Source organism: Pelophylax lessonae (assembly GCF_965119305.1).
Source record: "Pelophylax lessonae genome assembly, chromosome: 6".
In the NCBI taxonomy this organism is placed as follows: Eukaryota; Metazoa; Chordata; class Amphibia; order Anura; family Ranidae; genus Pelophylax; species Pelophylax lessonae.
In genome coordinates this window covers 82,693,183-82,712,886 of record NC_138773.1, presented here as the reverse complement: position 1 = coordinate 82,712,886, position 19,704 = coordinate 82,693,183, and the positions used below count along the sequence as shown (strand labels likewise).

Here is a 19,704-nt window from a genome sequence, read left to right as displayed (position 1 = left end):
CCACATCCTGCATAGAAGATATTGGCAAGCCTAATTTAGTATCATCTGCAAATACTGAGATTGTACTAGATATCCCCTCCTCTAGATCATTTATGAATAAATTAAACAGGATTGGCCCCAGGACAGAACCCTGGGGGACCCCACTTTCCACACCCGCCCAATCCGAGTACTCCCCATTAATCACCACCCTCTGTACTCTCCCCTGGAGCCAGTTCTCTATCCAGGTACTCACCCTATGGTCCATACCTACCTTCCTTAGTTTGTACAGTAAGCGTTTGTGGGGAACGGTGTCAAAGGCCTTTGCAAAGTCCAGATACACCACATCCACAGGCTTACCTTTATCTAAGTGGCAGCTCACTTCATCGTAGAAGGGTAATAGATTGGTTTGGCACGAACGATTTTTCATGAATCCATGCTGATTACTACTTATAATACCGTTTTCATTACTAAAGTCTTGTATGTGGTCCCTTATCATCCCCTCCAAAATTTTGCAGACTACTGATGTTAGGCCTACCGGCCTATAGTTACCCGGGATATATCTCGGCCCCTTTTTAAATATTGGTACCACGTTGGCTTTTTTCCAATCAGCTGGCACCATACCCGTCTGTAAACTATCCTTAAAGATCAAGAATAATGGTCTGGCAATCACCTGGCTGAGCTCATTAAGAACCCTTGGGTGCAAGCCATCCGGTCCCGGGGATTTATTTATGTTAAGTTTCTCTAGTTTAGCTCTAAGTCTATCCTCTGTTAACCATGGCGGCACTTCCTGAGGTGTATTATTTAGTTCGGCCTTACAAGCTGGGTTCGTGTAGCCCCCCCGATTCCTTTGTGAAGACTGAAGAAAAGAAATTATTTAACACTTCCGCCTTTTCTCTGTCCTCTGTGGCCATTTTTCCTTTTTCATCTTTTATGGGGCCAATGTGCTCTGGCCTCGCTTTCCTACTGTTTATATACTTAAAGAACTTCTTGGGGTTCTTTTTGCTCTCCTCCGCTATATGTCTCTCGTGTTCTATTTTAGCCGCCCTGATTTCGTCTTTACATTTCTTATTACACTCTTTGTAGTGCTTAAATGCTGCCAATGACCCCTCAGTCTTGTATTTTTTGAAGGCCTTTTCTTTAGCTCTAATATACATTTTTATGTTGGAGTTTAGCCACCCAGGGTTTAGTTTTGCTCTTTTAAATTTATTTCCCTGTGGAATGCATTGGCCCACCCCCTTGTTAAGTATGCTCTTGAAGCACTCCCATTTTTCCTCCGTGTTCTTTGTTCCCAGGGTTCTATCCCATTTGATATTTTCTAGCAGCGAGCGCAGTTTAGGGAAATTGTCTCTTTTGAAATTCAGTGTCCTTATATTACCCTTGTGTTTCCTATTACTGTAATACTGAAACCAATTGACCTATGGTCACTGTTCCCTAAGTTGTCCCGTATTTCTATATCCGTGAACAGGTCTGTATTGTTGGTAATCAGTAGGTCAAGTACCGCATTGTTTCTTGTCGGTGCATTCACCATCTGACCCATGAAATTGTCCTGCAAAACATTTAGGAACTGCCGAGCCTTGGCTGAATGCGCGGTTCCTTCTGCCCAGTCTATATCAGGATAATTAAAGTCCCCCATTATAATGACATTTCCCATACTTGCTGCCAATCCTATCTGTAACATGAGGTCCGCCTCACCCTCCCGTGTTTCTAGGTGTCCACACTCTTACTACCAAGTAGACACGTTTCTGGGCGTCCTCACTCTTACTACCAAATAGACGTATTTCTAGGTGTCCACACTCCTTACATATAGTTACATAGTTACATAATTAGTGAGGCTGAAAAAAGACACAAGTCCATCCAGTTCAACCTATGATGTGTGTGTGTGTTTGCTTTTAACCGTACATTGTATACCCCTGTATGTTGTGGTCTTTAAGGTGTCCATCCAATAGTTTTTTTTGAAACTATCAATGCTCCCCGCTGATACGACTGCTTGCGGAAGAGAATTCCACATCCTTACCGCTCTTACAGTGAAGAACCCCTTACGCACTTTAAGGTTAAACCGCCTTTCCTCAAGTTTTAGTGAGTGGCCACGTGTCTTATTGTATCTCCTTTCTCTGAATAGTTTGTTCCTTATGCTAGGCTCGCCAGTACAGTATTTGTACATTGATATCATATCCCCCCTCAATCGTCTCTTCTCCAGAGAGAATAGGTTCAGTGCTTGTAGTCTTTCCTCATAGCTGATGTCCTCCATTCCCCTAATTATTTTTGTTGCCCTTCTCTACTACCAAATAGACGCGTTTCTGGGTGTCCTCACTCCTACTACCAAATAGACGTATTTCTAGGTGTCCACACTCCTACTACGAAATAGACGTGTTTTTTGGGTGTCCTCACTCCTACTACCAAATAGATGTGTTTCTGGGTGTCCTCACTCTTACTACCAAATAGAAGTGTTTCTAGGTGTCCACACTCCTACTACGAAATAGACGCGTTTCTGGGTGTACACACTCCTAGTACCAAATAGACGCGTTTCTGGGTGTCCTCACTCTTACTACCAAATAGACGTATTTCTAGGTGTCCACACTCCTACTACGAAATAGACGCGTTTCTGGGTGTCCTCACTCCTTCTACTACAAAAGAAGTGTTCCTGGGTGTCATTCGTCCTACTACAACAGAAGTGGTTCCAGCAGGTGCCCACAATCCCCCTACTAAACAGATGTGTTCCTGTATGCCTCCATATGAATTTATAGCAATTGCTTAAAAAAGATAAACACCCCTGGAGCCTGCACCTTTACCAACAGTTGGTAATGACAGTTACTACATTTCTTTTTAGGCTCACCTAAAAGTGGAGTCTTTGCAGCAATTCTTATTCCTAATATCTCTGGGATGTAAATAATAGCACAGCATTAAATATCCTGGAACATCCAGTAGAAGGATTTTTTAAACCCGACGCTGAAAATCCTGCCAACTGAAGAACTGTAAAATGTGTGTTGCATTCCCTGGAGACTAAGCCCAGGGAGATCCGGTTCCTCTGACAGCCCTGCCATATGTATATCTGGGTGCGGCAATCCTTAATGTAACATTTGTCTTGTTTTTTTTTTACTGAATATTTCTGAGACTTAGAAAATAACAGAGAAATAAATATGATATAACCTGGTATGACGGGAAATGATTCCATAATAGTGGGCACAATTAGGCAATAGGTTTATTCCTGCCAGCATTTGTCTAATCTGTACTTCCTTTAATGACTGATTTTTAGAATAAGGTGGTTGTCACCAAGGGGTTTATCCAATAAGTAATGAAGAAATGATGTACCTATACATACTTATCGGGAGATGTCACATCAAGAATCCTAACAATTCAACAAAATGTCCCTAAAACATGAAAATGAATTATATGTGTACATACCTCCTGTACAATCACTTACCTTCTCCTGTAAGGGTGATCAGACATGTGTCCCCCTCCCAACACCCCACCATTCATCACATGTGTACCCACCTACTGTACAATCACTTACCTTCCCCACAGATGTGCTCCCTCTCTGCACCCCACCACATGTGTACCCACCTCCTGTACAATCACTTACCTACTCCTCGGAGGGTGATCAGAGATGTGCCCCTTCCCCAACACCCACCTCCTGTACAATCACTTACCTACTCCTCGGAGGGTGATCAGAGATGTGCCCCTTCCCCAACACCCACCTCCTGTACAATCACTTACCTACTCCTCGGGGGGTGATCAGAGATGTGCCCCTTCCCCAACACCCCACCATTCATCACATGTGTACCCACCTCCTGTACAATCACTTACCTTCCCCACAGATGTGCTCCCTATCTACACCCCACCATTCATCACATGTGTACCCACCTACTGTACAATCACTTACCTACTCCTGTGAGGGTGATCAGAGATGTGCCCCTTCCCCACCAACCACCCACCATCCATCACATGTGTACCCACTAGGGTTGCCATCTCATCCCTTTAAACCAGGACACATATTAATTACACGGGTTCCGTGGCTGATTTAGGTGGTAATTAGACTCACCTAATGCCTTATGTGCATTATATCAGCCTGAGAAGCTGTGTAATTCATATGTGGCCTGGAATAAAGGGATGAGGTGGCAACCCTAGTACCCACCTCCTGTACAATCACTTACCTTCCCCACAGAGGTGATCAGAGATGTGCTCCCTCTCTGCACCCCACCATCCATCACATGTGTACCCACCTCCTGTACAATCACTTACCTACTCCTCTGAGGGTGTTCAGAGATGCACCCCTTCCCCACCATCCATGAAATATACATGCACCCACTAGGGTTGCCATCTCATCCCTTTAAACCAGGACACACATTAATTACACAGGTTCTGATTTAGATGGTAATTAAACTCACCTAATGCCTTATGTGCATTATATCAGCCTCAGTGTAATTCATGTGTCCTGGTTTAAAGGGATGAGGTGGCAGCCCTAGTACCCACCTCCTGTACAATCACTTACCTTCCCCACAGAGGTGATCACAGGTGTGCCCCCTCCCCAGCACCCCACCATGCAGCAGTACACAGGCCGGACAGTCTCAGGCTCCGGGTTGCTCAGTGAGTCCTTAGCAACAGAAACCAAGGAACGAAGAATCACATCCTTTACACCCCGGAGACATTTCTCAGAGCACAGAATCTTGAGGCACTCGCCGCCATACTTGATTTGGGAAAAAAGGGCGGACTACACTAGTCACGTGCCACAAATGGCTCTTTCTATAGGCAGAGGACGGACGCTGGGAAATATAATATACGAGACACCCTCTCAGCTTTTTTCTTCCTAGTTCTTGAGGAAACCAGAACGAGGCCGTGCTGTTCAAGCCTCCTTCTGGTTCTGGTTTCCTGTAGGACTAGAAGAGCTCTGAGAGGTTTCCTGTAGGTGAGCACACGGTGAGCCTGCAGTGTGAGGTGTATATACTGTACAGGGGGGATGGAGGTGTACAATACAGGAAGAGTGAGCACAGCTCTTCACTGAGGGGATAGAAATGGTGGACTTCTCCCCCACATTGCACTATGGGAGGAATGTGCACACTGCATGAACACCTTCTTCTTCCATTTATAGGATTATATCATTCATATTTAAACATAAAGTAGAACTAGAGGCAAAACTTTTTTTATTTTTTCATTTTCGATAGACTGCAGGGGTTTTCAAAGTATGGCCCTCCAGGTGTTCAGGAACTACAATTCCCATCATGCCTAGTCATGTCTGAGTTTTACAATGCCTCATGGGAAGTGTAGTTCTGCAACAGCTGGAGGGCCGTAGTTTGAAGATTCCTGGGAGGATCATAATAACCCCCAGGGCAGCCATCAGGGGGGGACAGCCCATACACATGTAGGGGGCCTGTGCATTCAGAGGGGCCCGGCCGCCCAGGCCCCAACCAACGAGACCGAGTTGTTGCAGCTGTAGTAAAAAAGAATTGCTAAAGCAGGGTGGCTGCAGAGTAAGCCGATGCAGCAGAAGGGATGTCTCTTTGCTGAATATATGAGGCTGTCTCTTTACTGGATTGGGGTGTGTCTTTGCTGAGTATATAAGGCCTTCTCTTATCTGGATTGGGATGTGTCTTTGCTGAGTATATAAGGCCTTCTCTTATCTGGATTGGGATGTCTCTTTGCTGAATATATGGTGATGACACTCTGATGGATTGGATTCATTTTCATATATTAAGTTGTAAGAGTGTTAAAATAGAAGTGGGTGCACTGAAGGACTGGTGGGATAGCCAGTGGGCGAATTAGGTGGGACGGCCAGAGGGCACGTCCTGCGGCCCGGATGGGCCCAGGCCTAAAGCTGTGTAAGGGGCCCCAGAATTTTTGATGGCTGCCCTGATAACCCCTATTATTTTACTTTTTGACATCTGTGCCCTATTATGGAGATTTCCCTTCACTTCCTGTCCCATAGCCAAAGCAGGAAGTGAGAGGAAACCCCCTGCAAATTAAAGAAGTACAGCCAAAGCTTGTTTGGTTGTACTTCTCCTGTGGATCAGAGGAGTGCAGTTTGTTCTGCACTCCAGTGACCTGGTTTCAGCTGACAGAGCGGGTTGAAGCCAATTGACGTCACAGAGCCAGTCCAGAATGGGGATAGATCACGACTATATGGTTTGGATCCACCCACATGCCTGGACTGGCACCTGGCTCAGCCTTACAGGGAGCCACAGAGAGCATGAGCCAGCCGCTTCCACCCCCTCCAGTGAGAAGGGGGGGCAGAGCAGACAGCGGTGTCTGACAGTCAGCAGCTCTCTGCTTTGGGAGCTTCGAGAACCGAGCGATCAGCGGTCTTTGATCGCTTGGTTCTCAAAGCTAGTTGGGGACAGATGCAGCATCAGACAGATGCTGCATCTACCTAGGTATGTATGATTCTTAAGAAAATGTTTTCCCATACTTCTATTTAAAGGAATTCCCCAGGCCACCAGAACAAGTGTCCCCATTGGAAGATTCCCCCTCTATCAACCCAAAATGTGGAATTTTCTTTTACTTTCACTTTTAATGATAATGGTAAACCGGACAAATAGAGAAAGTAAATCTCCCTAGTGGGGACACAGATAGCAACAAAAAAATGACAGTTTTCTAATCCCTCTCCACTCTAAAACTAAAGAAAACATTTTGGGACACAGATGGTAAAACCTGAGAAGGGGTTACAACTAGGGATGCACCGAATGTTCGGCGGCCGAACATTATTCGGCCGAAAATAGAAAAAGTAGCACTTTCGGTGTTCGGCCGAATAAGTCAAAAGGCCGAATAATTTTGTGCCGAATAATAGGGCTGAACGATAGTCAATATGATATTGACTATCGTTCTGTGGCCGTAGGCGATATTCATATCGCCGAGGTCACGATATTTACAGGGGGAAGGGACTCGGAGGAGGACTCACAGACTTCCGTGAAGCCGGGACACTTCAGCGGTGAGCATACATTACATTACTCACTCGTGCACTGCAGCCCGCCCCACACATTCAGTGAGTCTTACTCTCCTCCCTAGTTTTTTCAATGGCACATTCAGGAAGCCAATCACGCCGTGATTAGCTGCACAGCAAACCAATCACGCGTGCCTGCACACCTGATTGGTTCCGCTGTGCCGCTACTCGCAGCGTGATTGGCTTCCTGAATGTGCCATTGAAAAAACTAGGGAGGAGAGTAAGACTCACTGAATGTGTGGGGCGGGCTGCAGTGAAAGAGTAATGTAATGTATGCGGCTGTGCTCCTTTCCAGGCTCCTACTAGTCCACCTCCAGCCTCCTACTACCACCACTATGAGAGACTGTCTGTCACTATAATCTGATCGAGTCCACACTGACACTGACACTGATTGTCACGGAGTAATTGATGTTACCACATTAACCCTGACCTGCCCAGTGCCCTGTATCTGCAATTAAAATTTACAAGGCTGCCTGCATGCTTCCTGATTTCCATTCCCAGCATCCTTCCCAATCCCTACAGTGTCACTAACATTAACCCTATGGTACAAGGCTGCAGTGTGCACTGAATCCCATTCCCTACAGTAACATTTAGGGAGAGAGAGAGACATGAGAGGACAAGAGAGAGAGAGAGTGAGAGGACAAGAGAGAGAGAGAGAGACACGAGAGGACAAGAGAGAGGACAAAAAATTGGCAAAATAAATGGAAAAAATGCGAAACACCGCGTTCGGTATTCGGCCTTCGGCCAAACATTTTATTATTATTCGGCTTCGGCTTCGGCCAAGAATTTCATTTCGGTGCATCCCTAGTTACAACCTTCCATTACTCTATCCAAAAAAACAATAAATGGCCCTCATTTCTGCTTTATTACTGCCAGCCTTGTCAGAGATTACATAGAAAATGTTTATGAAGCTCAATCATTGCATATTGCTCTCTTTGTGAGCTCGGCTGCTCTGTCTGTCCTCATCACTTCTCCCACATTTCACCTAAGGAAGCGTCAACTAAGGCTCCTTTCACACACTCCGTCCATCGGACGGAGTCCGTTTTTCTCAGCGGGGGATCGAGCCGCCGATCCCCCGCTGAGCAGCAGGAGGACAGCTGTGTCTCCGCGCTGTGTGCGGAGACACAGCTGACAGTTCCCCATGCATCTCTATGGGGGAAATCGGATGTCAACGGACCGTCAGTCCGTTCTCACCCGATCCCATCCGATCCGATCCGCTGGACGGATGGAAAATAGGGTTTCCATCCGTCCAGATTTGACGGATCGGATCGGGTCGGATGTCAGCGGACATGTCTCCGCTGACATCCGATGCCCCATAGGAATGCATGGGGGGACCGTTCAGATCCGCCAAAAAAACGGACAGGCGGATCTGAACGGTCCGCCTGTGTGAAAGGGGCCTATAAGATGTTATAAGCAGTGTGCCTAGAGTGCAATTAAACAGTTTCATGTCTAGTAAAGATAAATGTTTCTTACAGGATTAGTTATGGATGCAGAATGTTCCCAGCTCCTCCCCCACGTCTGTGGAGTATTGGTTGACAGCAGACAACTGATAAAAGATGATTCCATCTATGAGAAACTGCTAGATTGGTTCAAGTCATTGCTTAGTACTGGTAAGTACCTTAAACCACTACAAGACCGGGGACTTTCACCCCCTTCCTGCCCAGGCCAAATTTCAGCTTTCAGTGCTGTCGCACTTTGATAATTGCACGGTCATGCAACACTGTACCCATATGACATTTTTATCGCTTTTTTTAGCTGAACAACAAATAGCTATAATTTTTGGGAAAAAAATAAAATAATTTTTCTTAGATTCTGTTTTAAAATTTGCAAATAAGTAATTTATCTTCTTCTCTGATGTGCGCTGATGAGGCCGCAGTGATGGGCATTAATAGGCGGCACTGATAATCAATGTAAATGCTGTTCTCACTGTGCCCTGATAGATCAGCTCTTCTTTCCTCACACGCTGTATCTGTGTAAGGAAAGGAGAGCCAATCACAGACACTTCCTGATGTGCATTCTTGGAAAGAATACACAAAAACACAATACAGTATAATACCCAATTGGTGAAATATGATGTTACAGCGAGTCAATAGATACCTAACATGTTAAGCTTTAAAACTGTGCTAGCTTGTGGAAAGGTGCCAAACTACGCTACGGTGGCATTTTATAACCCTTAATAGGTAACCAGTTTAGAGTTACACAGGATGGCTGGTACTAGAATTATTGCTGTCTCTATAACATTTGCGGCGATACCTCACATGTCTGGTGCGAACATATGCAAATGTGACCCCGGATTTCTACCCTGCCCTCCAAAGCATCTGATCAAACCAAGATCAGTTTCATCAGATGCTTGTTCTAGCCGGTAACAGTCTTTTTACATGAGATAGAAGCAAGAAGTGATAAAATCCTCATCGCTTATGATTTCTGTTGGCCCACGTTGGGAGGAACAACATCAGTTCCTCTCACTGTGTCCCAGAAATCAGATGGCGCTAGTCACATCCTTCCTGGGCTCCTCGGTCGCAGGGGAGATTCTGGTAAAGGTGGGCAGAGGTAGGTGGTACTTCTTCCACCTGTAAAAGTAATCCAGCGCCTTCTTAGCTGCTAGGATTACTTTTAAATTGAAGGGAATCGCTGGCTGTAAAATATATCTCAATTATTGCTGCAGCAATGACTGAAAATATCACACTTCCAATTAGGGATAGACCAATATCGTTTTTTCAGGGCCGATACTGATTTTTCCGGCCACCTTTCAGGCTGATATTAAATCCTGGTTCACACTTCTGCGATGCGGGAACGCTGCAAATATGCAGCGTGTTCCCGCATCGCCTCCGCACCCCTGGCAGTTCACACTGCCATATGCGATACGCAGGGGGTGTCAAATAAAAGTTAACTACACCCCCAGTTGAGATCGCATATCGCAGTGCAATCTCCACGTTCGCACAGAATCGGATCGCACTAGTGTGAACCACCATGCAATCCGATTCTGCTGCGGATAAACAGTATGGCTGAAATTTGCACCGCATTGAGATCACATGTAATTTAGGAGCAGTGTGCTCCAAATTACATGCGATCTCTGTGATCGCCCAAATGTGAACCGGCTCTAAGTGACGATATTCTGCACATTTAAAGTTTTAATTTTTACACTGTCCTTTTCATTTTTTTTTTTTTTTTAATCACTTTTATTGCTGTCACAAGCAATGTAAACATCCCTTGTGACAGTAATAGGCAGTGACAGGTACTCTTTATTGAGGAATCTGGGGTCTGTAAGACCCCAAACTCCTCCTCTGCACTTAAAAGCATTCAAAACACCAAGTTTGGCTGTTTTGAATACTGTAATTTTTTTTTAAATCTGACGCCTTTAAGGCTCCATTAACCAGAAGTGATGTCATGACGCCGCAACTGGGTTACTACATGCCAGCTGGTCCCTCGGGCCTCCTGGTGGGACGGGAGACCCGGGCAGAGTGGCGGTAGGGGGGGGGGGGAGACGATCCCTCCCGCTGCTTGTAATAACAGCCAAATGGCTGCTTAGCCATATTGGTTGTTATTACAAGAAAGCCGACCGGCTGCTCTAAAAACAGTACCGGGGGGAGGGGGATGTCTGTAGCGGCAGGCATCACTCCAGTACAACCACTTGAAGCAATATCGGCCAGTTTGTGGCTGATACCGATACTTCCAAAAAATTGAATGTCGGCCCCAACGATAATCGGTCGATCCCTACTTCCAATCCAGCAATGTACCAGTATGTTGCTGGACTGCAAGTGGCTAAATTGAGCCATGCAAAGCAACTGGTTCACTAAATAGCCTTCCCCATTTTAGGCTCTGTTCACACTAGTGCAATTTCAGATGTGACTTGACATGACAATAGAACTCACATTGTTTTCAATAGTGTCTGTTCACATCAATGCGACTCAGCGCAGCACAATTTTAGAAAAGATTCCTGTACTACTTTGGTGTGTTTCTAGCAGGATTTTGGCCCACTAGAATATCAAAGTTGTGAGGCATAATCATGCTGAAAGTTGGATTAAAGTCTGATGGCAGCAGTGTGAACCTAGGCTTACTCTGGTTTCGCTCCTACAACTCCATTTCTCCATCGGAGTGATGTGACATACTAGGTATGTGAGAAAATGTGACTCTCCTCTTCATCCCACAATGCAGCAATGGGGGTCTCAGTCACAAGGCCCAGGCACTGTCACACAGGAACAGAGTTCTTGGCCTTTCATAAGCTTTGATTGGATCAATATTGGAGCTTATAAAGCTTCTTGTCTAAGCTCCAGTGGGCACAATGGGTGGTGATAGAGTAAAGAGAAGGTGTGACTAAAGAGCAAGGGGAAGATAATAAAGGGAACCTGTTTCACAAGTTTACTTAAACTAATTTTATTATGATTGACTTGTATATTTGTGTTTTGTAGATCCTCCAGAAATGCTCCTGGAAGAGAATCCATGTCTTGTAGGACTTTTTCAGCAGGTTCTGAATATGGGAGATCCTGATCCCAGCCTCCTGGCTTTCTCTATGAGACTGGTGGGCATGTTTGCAGCACAGGAAGGAGGATTTGAGTATCTGAAGGTGGGTACATACATGTTTGTCTGGAACAAATACATTTATTGGGTTTTTCAAAAATAGAACAGAACTTAAAGCGGAACTCCACTCAAAAGGGGGAGTTCCGCTTTAAGGACTCGTCCCCCACTATTGTAAGCACAATTGGCACTTATGAGGACTGGGGTGGGGGGAAGCAGGTACCCGATTTTGACAGGTACCTGCTCCCATTTCCATTCTGAGTGCCGCAGCAGTTCTCCTCCCTCCCCCTGCAGTCTTCTGGGACAATGACAGGTCCCAGAAGACTGCATCGACCAATCCAGGATGCGCCACGTGACTCGCCCATGCGCAGTGGGCACCCGGCTGTGAAACCGCAAGCTGTCACGGCCGGGTGCCGATAATGGAGATACTGGCGCTGCTGAGGTAGGACGGAGAATAAAGACTGCTGAGGTGTGGTCACCGCTGGATCGTGGGACAGGTGAGTGGCTGTTTTTTAAAAGTCAGCAGCTAGACTTTTTGTAGCTGCTGATTTTTATTTTTTTTTTTTATAGGTGCCTGGAGCTCCTATTTAAAGTGGTTGTAAAGGTCATTTTTTTTAAATAACAAACATATCTATGATTACCTGCTCTGTGTAATGGAATTTCTATGTTTTATTGTCAAACTTTATTGAACAAGCTGACGTTAGAAGCTGATTGGGTACTTTGCACAGCTGCACCAGATTTTGTGTTTACAAATTTCAGCAAATCAACCTCTTTGGGTCCGATGGAGTGTTGAGATGGGTATTTGTGTTGCTATATTGTGACATCACAGATCTCCACAAAAGTTAGATTTAAGTCCATATAGAAGGTTTATCACCACATATGCTTTTGTATGCAATAAGAAAGAAGGTGGGGTAGTAATTAGACAGGGTAGGTAAGAAAAGTAGTGGAAGAAACCCCTGGGATAGGGAGAAATAAAGTTGAGCCCAGCGGTTGCCTAAAACCTTTATATCCATTTGCTATAGGTCAAGTAAACAATACCATACCTTTAATACCCTTGTAGTGTGTGGACCCAGGCAGACCGTGTGATCCTGCTGTTATGTATACGTGGCCAGTGGGATGCAAATCTAGCTAGGTTCACTTCCTCATATTTTCAGCCTGTAACATTTATGCTTTATTCACATTTCCAAAGTTGCACAATTTCCATTGCGACTTTGAAGTCACTTTTGGTGGGACTTTCATCTGACATTCTGTGGACCAAAGTCACATTAAACTACCAAAGTAGTTGCTGGGATTTTAAAATGCACTGATGTGAACGGGTGCCTTTGAAAAGAATGGGCTGTGAGTTGTTATGCAATTTTTGATGTCTAAAGTCATATGACAAATCGCACAAGTGTGAATGGAGCCTTAGGAAGTACGGAGATGATTGGATTAGAATGATAGCTAAGCAACTAACATTTCAGATGGCGAGGCCTTCAGTGACTGTCCACATATTAGCTGTCTCTGGCCTCAATAGTTTCTGAGTTGTGGATTTGAAACAAGCGTACAATTAGTAAAGTGTTGGGGGTCATGTTGGAGCTATATAAAAAGTGTTAATAGTAAAGTTGTGTTTCTAATAAACTGATAACTAGTTCTCTAACTATTTCTCATGTGTAGTTTTCTGATTTATCATCTTCATGACTCGCTGTTTTCTGTCCTCATGTTGAGAATAATCTCTTCTTCTGACGCTGTCACCCCTTCCAGGCTAAGGATATTGTACAGAATATGTTTGGGGAATGGAGCTACAATAATGTAACCTGGAAAGATGCGTCAGTTAGGAGAGCTTGGATACAAGGACTGCTCTGCATGATGCAGCACAAGCAGGCTGTTACCCTTCTACATCAGTGTGGTGAGTATACTAAAGATTATACATTTCTTCACTACCTGTTTTATGCTTAGGTCTTCGTTATAACCCTTAACTGCCCAGCAGTTTTGCAATCCTTATAGCAAAGCTGTCACATGTGGATAAAAAGTAAAGCAACCCTGCATCTGTATAGCATGGTCCACTAGTACCACCGGCTTGCCTCCTTTATCTGCAATGGTCTCTGAAAAACCTGAACTTCTAGATCTGGGGAGGACAAGCACACATTCGTCACATCCCTTAAACCTGTACTTGGTAGCAGGGTGACTTTGCCAGCCCTGGACATTGTCCCTTGAATTGGAGAGGTGTGCTTAGAACTTTGCTGCTGTTGACTTTCAGAAAGTCAGTATTTGCATAGAATCTCTGGGAGGGGGGCTCAGCAGACAACACAAAGAATAAGTGAGGCAGTCACTATAGAGCTGCAGAATCAGTTTGTCCTTTTATTAGCAGGTTTGCTTCAAAGGATAAATGCAGTTAGGCATATGATCTAGCCTGTCCTACCAGAACATGAATAGTGTGCTTTATCTTTCTACAAGAAGTACATCAAAATATTACCTGGCCCATATACAGGTAACAAAGAATTTACATTTTCCAGATAGTAGAGGTGCGCCGAATGGAAATTTTGGGACCAAAACCAAAAATGCAGGCTGCACTTGGCTGAAAACCGAAAATGACAGTTTTAAAAAAATGCATAGATTTTTTTTTTTTTTAATAATTGTATTATATTCAACTTTTTATTTAATATCATGAATTTAAATGAATATGAATTTATTCTCACCCATTATTGGCAGCTTTAGCGCAAGAAAAACTCAAGAATATTGTATCCCTTTAAATTCTATGTATGTCTTCACACTGGTCTGTTGCTCTTCCGTTGTGGTGTTAAAAATCCTGCTTGTTGCATTTTTGGTCAGTTAAAAAAAACAGCACCAAAAATGCACCTCCCCATTGAGATGCTTTGAAATTGCAGTAAGAATACATCAAAAACGTACCCGTGCTACATTTTTTTAATGTGGTTTTTGAGTCACATGACCTATGAAAAACACAATATAAGCACAGTAAAATCGTGTTTTTGGCACCATTATCTGCAGCTTTTTCTTTTATCGGCAATATGTAGATAACACCATTTTCGGCCGATATGTTTTGGTTTCCCCTGACCCCCCTGCCGGTAGAACACAGGAGTTCCACAGGAGGGATTCCCTCTGGCGTTCAACACCGTTTATGGCCGGTCTTACAGAAGCCTATATTTTGGGGTTGTCATGAGCAAAAAGAGCCAGAATATCTTTTAGTAGGTACAAATAGTCTGTTGACAACTTTCTAGGTAGGGAATTTCCCTCCATTTGTGAAGATTGTTGTGTCTCCAAGGTAGGACACAAGCAAAAAAAAAAAAAACTTGCAAGGCTTTTTTACCCCTTTTTCTATTCCATCCAAAACTAAAAAGAAAAGTTGGCTATACACATGGCCACTCATTATATTGGCATTTATTTATGGTCACCAGATCAAGAGATTCTCTCATTTATTGGCTTACTAATAATTCCTCATTGCTTCTAGTTTCATATAATCCACACACAGCAAAAAGTGAATTGTAGTTTTTGGTATTTTTTTTAATATATCATAGATGTTCTAGACTAGAGTGGTTCTGTGGACAAAGCCTATGTTGATTTTAACAAAGCATTTGATATGGATCAACATATTTATCTCATACAAAAGTTTGTACAAACAATGGCTTAACCAGAGGCCATCACTAGTGGTGTATATGTACCACTCTGTATTAGGTTATGTTATATTTAAGATGTCTGTAAGTGATATACCTTTATGGTGGTGTGCGGGATATGTCTTTGCTGATGACACAAATGTGTGCAATGGAGTCGATTATCCCTAGAGCTGTTTTAACAACATGGGTTGTTATTGATGAAAGATTGGTCAAAGAAGTGGAAACTGCACTTCAGCATTTCATTATATTCTTGCAAAAATCCCTTGATAGATTTGAATATTAGAGGTATAATGCAGGCCAGAAGTATGGAGGAAAAAGTTTTGGGGGTACTTATTTTAGATGATGACCAAATGATCAAACAGTGTGGCCTGGCATTGGGAAAAGTAAATAAAATTCTTGGGTGCATCACTAGAGGCATTACCAACTGGAGGTCCTGATACCTTTACATAAATCATATATAACCACTTTAGCTCCAGTGGCGAACTGGTACCTGGTGCTTCCACCTGCAGGCATCATCCCAGTATTGTTTTTTAGAACCGACAGTCAGCTTTCTTGTAAAAGCAATCTCAGCAGCTAGTTTTACAAGCAGCGGAAGGCCACAGGCCACCTTTTTTTAAAGAGGTGTTTATTTAGGATTTTGCATATACATACAAATCAAAATAACAAGGAAGGACAAAAAAATTACATAACTTGCATGTAACAGACAGAAGTACTGCACCCGAGGGGAGCGAAGACCTTACAAATCCAGAGGACTACACTCAACTCTGCAACAAAAGCAGGTGACAGTATGAAGTGTCCAGGAAATCCAAGTACAGAAACCCAAAAGCTACTCATACACACACACCAGCGCCACAATCCCCATATATGCACAGGAAATAATCAACCTAGACAGAGTTACAGACCATAGAAATGAGAACCAACATAAGTAGTACCAAAGCAATTAGGACTGTTGGGACAGATCAACCTCCCTCCAAAAAGACTCAGATGTCCAACCAAGGCTGCCATACTTTGGTAAACTTAGGACATGCCGGACCCATGTAGATTAATCTAAACTTCGGTAGATCAGCATTAATTAAACCAAATAACTGTTGGACAGAGAGTGAAACAGTATTTTTCCAGTGTAACAAAATCCATTTACATGCATAAAACAAAAGCATACGGCGCAGGATGCGAGCATGAGTCCTAGGAACAAAGTCATTCAAAGTACCTAAAAGTCCAACTTCTGGGGTCCAAGTCACTGGAAGATGAAGGGTAGTCTCAAAGAAGAAAAATTAGATCAAAAAATGTGGAAAAGGTCCACACCGCCTAGTCCACAATGGGAACAAGGCAGCAGACCCAAACCCCATGCGAGCCAATCTGGCTGGAGTGTAATGAAGATTATGAAAAAACGTAAAGTGGTTGTTAAGCCACTTTATCCCATCCTGTCAGTTTAATAACCCTGTGTGCCCCTGTGTCTGTGTTTTATAAAAATAAGCCGTTCTCCACCAGTTTTCAGAGCGTCATTCGCCGCTCACATGACCCGCCGGCTCTCTCCTCTCCCTGTCTGACAGCTACAGCAGACGGAGGTGAGGATTCCCCGCTGATGTCAGTCGGGATGGGAGGAGGAGAGAACTGGCGGGTCACGTGAGTGGCGCTCGGCGCTCTGAAAACTGGTATAGAACAGCTTATTTTTATAAGAGACAGACACAGGGGCACACGGTTATTAAACAGACAGAATGGTGTAAAACATTAAATGAAACTACAGCAGCAGGAGGAGAGGGCACTGGCACAGGAGCAAACAGGCAGGGAGGGAGGGAGGGAGGGTGAAGAGAGAGAGGAGGACAGGAGAGCTGCAGATGATGGAGGCATGTAAACAGACCACGGTGTCAGGGCTCAGCAGCCATGGTATACCATGGTCAGTTTACAGATGGGAGAGTATAGCCAGGCAGGATCAGCCAGGTTTCTAGGTGATAGAAGGGGCCAAATTATACAGCACAAGCACTTGCTGTATAACATGGTTTAAGGGAACAGGATCAATATACATGTGTGTATATATATATATATATATATATATATATATATATATATATATATATATATATATAATTTTTTTTTTTTTTTAGGTTAACAAACGCTTTAAATTGAATAAGCATATCGGCCAAGAACACCATTTTTACATAGAGAATGCATTTGATCACACCAATCTTGGTGTGATCAAATACTTTTAAGGGCAGAGGAGACATCTGGTGCCTAATAGACTCCTGATCTCTCCATAAAGACTACCTGTCACCAGGGCTGTGGAGTCGGAGGAAATTTTGGGTACCTGGAGTCGGAGTCGGCAAACAATGCTCCGACTCCTGCTCCTACTAAATTTAGATTGGAATTAAACAAAAAGCAAGTTTAAATATCCCAATTCACAAAAAGTTATAATTAATGACTTAGTATAAGGAAACTTATAATTGAGGAGGCCAAATGTAAAAAGGAAGAACTACAGAAAGTACTGAAAGGACGTTTTGTCTTCCTTAAAATGGATGCATGCACACGTCACAGAGTCAATTATTTTGCTATTAATGTTAGATTTGTGGATGAAAATAACAAAACAATAACACGGACCCTCGGATTAAAGGACACTCAGGCACATCGCACCATTGATTACCTTCAGAAGTTAGTGGAGGGTGTTATAGAAGATTTTGAAATGACAAAGGAACAGATTTTATGTGTTGTGACAGATAACGCTTCTAACATGTTGAGCACAATTGAGAAGATGAACGCAGATGAAGAAGGTAACAAACAGATATTAGAGTTAGAGGAAGACAGCTCTGCAAGTATTGGAGAAAGTTTAGAAACTGAAGAGAATGCTGACATTTTTTTTAGACAACTTTGTTGAAGAAGCATTGAAGCTTGCTACAATTCATCATATGCGATGTGCTGCTCATACACTGCAACTTGCCATAAGAGATGGATTAAAAGATCGCCATGCAGCTACACTAATTGGCAAATTACGGCAAGTAACTGTTGCAGCCAGGGCCCCGAAAACAGATGCAATTTTGAAAAGACGTGCAGGAAAAGGAGCCATTTTGGATCAAATAACTCGCTGGGGGAAGCACTTATTTAATGGTGAAGCGTTTGCTTGAACTTAAAGACTTCATAGAAGAAATGGACAATGAAAATCTTGCATTAACTGAAAGCCAGTGGACACAAACAAAAGAGCTGGAGAACCTTCTTTCTCACCCCTTCACTGTCACCAAGAGGTTGCAATGTGATGATCTAACCCCGGGTAAATTCCTCTTGCAATAGAAGAGCCTGTTATATCGCCTGAACAAAAATGGAGGGTTAATAGCTGAGTGCATTGCATCTTCAATGATGAAAAGAGAGAGTCTTTTGCTGGAAAATGAAATCTTGTTAGCAGCTATTTATGTCGACCCAATGAGCCGACTTTTGTTGAACAGTGAACAGACTGCTACTGGGAAAAAGGCCCTCTATGATGTAGCAGTTCGCATAAAGGGATTACGACCTGAAATACCTCCACAGGATGAAGTTCTTTTAAGCAATAGTGGTAACTCAGGATCCTCTTCTTCGAAGAATTTGACTTTGATTCCTTCTTAGACAAAATGGAAGTTGCTAAAGGAAAGCGACGTCGCATAAGCGTTACAGAACCAGTAAATGTCCAAATAAAAAAATTCCAACAGGAGTTTTATAAAGCACTAAAAGAAGTTGAAAAGTATGATCGCTCATCAAAACTTACTGTTGAAGAAGCCATCCTTGTTTATCCAGAGATCGTTAGTGATTTTGCCAGAATAGTTACTGCAATGCCACCCACCCAAGTCATTGTGGAAAGATTAATACATATTAGGAGTCGGAGTTGGAACATTTATCTACCTACTCCACAGCCCTGCCTGTCACTGCCTGTTGATTGTGGGCAGTAATTCTAGCACCAGACCTCCTGTATAAATCTAAAGTGGTAACCTGGAAAGGCTTTTAAAGTGTTGCCTATAAATAGTAAAATTTGCGTTGTTTGTCGCCGTTGCACGGGCGTGTGAAATTTTAAAGCATGACATGTTTGGTATCTATTTACTTGGTGAAACATTATCTTTTACATTTTACCAAACAATTGGGCATTATATTGTGGAATATACATTAAAAGTGTTTTTTTTTCCCAAAAAAATTGGGTTTGAAAAACTGCAGCGCAAATACTGTGTAGCATAAATATTGTAACACCCACCATTTAATTCTTTAGGGCCTCTGCTTTAAAAAAATGATAATGTTTGGGGATTCTAAGTAAGTTTCTAGTAAAAAATACAGATTTTTACATGTAAACAAAAAGTGGCTGAAAACGCCTGGTCTTCAAGTGGATAATGATAAAACATATCAGGAGAGACTGCAGGAACTTAAAGTGGACTTCCACCCAAAAGGGGAAGCTCCGCTTGTTCGCAACCCCACTGCCACATTTGGCACTTTTTGGGGAGGGGGGTACCTGCTTTTGGCACGTACCCGCTTCCTCTTCCGTGTAAGATTGCGCTGCGATCTACGAGTATGTCCGGCCCCTCCTCCTTCCCCCTCACAGCCTTCTTGGACATATACAAGGTCCCAGAAGATGGCGGGACTATCCACAAAGCGCAGCACGACTCGTGCATGCGCAGTCGGAAACTGGCTGTGAAGCCTGAAGGCTTCACTGCCAGTTTCCCTTAGTGA

At 43.5% G+C, this 19,704-nt stretch overlaps 2 protein-coding genes and 1 pseudogene across 4 annotated transcripts in view; 2 read left to right on the top strand and 1 right to left on the bottom strand.

Annotated features, from left to right (window-relative positions):
• The window catches only part of IQCE (IQ motif containing E), a 114,228-nt gene extending 109,654 nt beyond the window's left edge, over positions 1 to 4,574 (bottom strand). Inside the window, exon 1 of the mRNA XM_082260643.1 lies at positions 4,469 to 4,574. The gene's annotated coding sequence lies outside the window, so the exon portion shown is untranslated. The remainder of the gene's footprint in view (positions 1 to 4,468) is intronic.
• A 199-nt stretch (positions 4,575 to 4,773) lies between these two features.
• Positions 4,774 to 19,704, top strand: part of BRAT1 (BRCA1 associated ATM activator 1) — a 44,887-nt gene continuing 29,956 nt past the window's right edge. Inside the window, exons 1-4 of one of the 2 annotated variants that reach the window (XM_082262479.1) lie at positions 4,774 to 4,882; positions 8,386 to 8,520; positions 11,320 to 11,474; positions 13,166 to 13,310. In XM_082262479.1, coding sequence (XP_082118605.1) covers positions 8,394 to 8,520; positions 11,320 to 11,474; positions 13,166 to 13,310 — 427 coding nt within the window. In that variant the 5' untranslated portion in view covers positions 4,774 to 4,882; positions 8,386 to 8,393. Of the gene's footprint in view, positions 4,883 to 8,380; positions 8,521 to 11,319; positions 11,475 to 13,165; positions 13,311 to 19,704 lie in introns of those variants that run through there. The other variant, XM_082262478.1, reaches the window with a different exon arrangement.
• On the top strand, positions 16,349 to 18,938 carry LOC309557685 (annotated as a pseudogene). Its single transcript has 2 exons — positions 16,349 to 16,422; positions 17,455 to 18,938. The product of its transcript is annotated as an uncharacterized misc_RNA (transcript).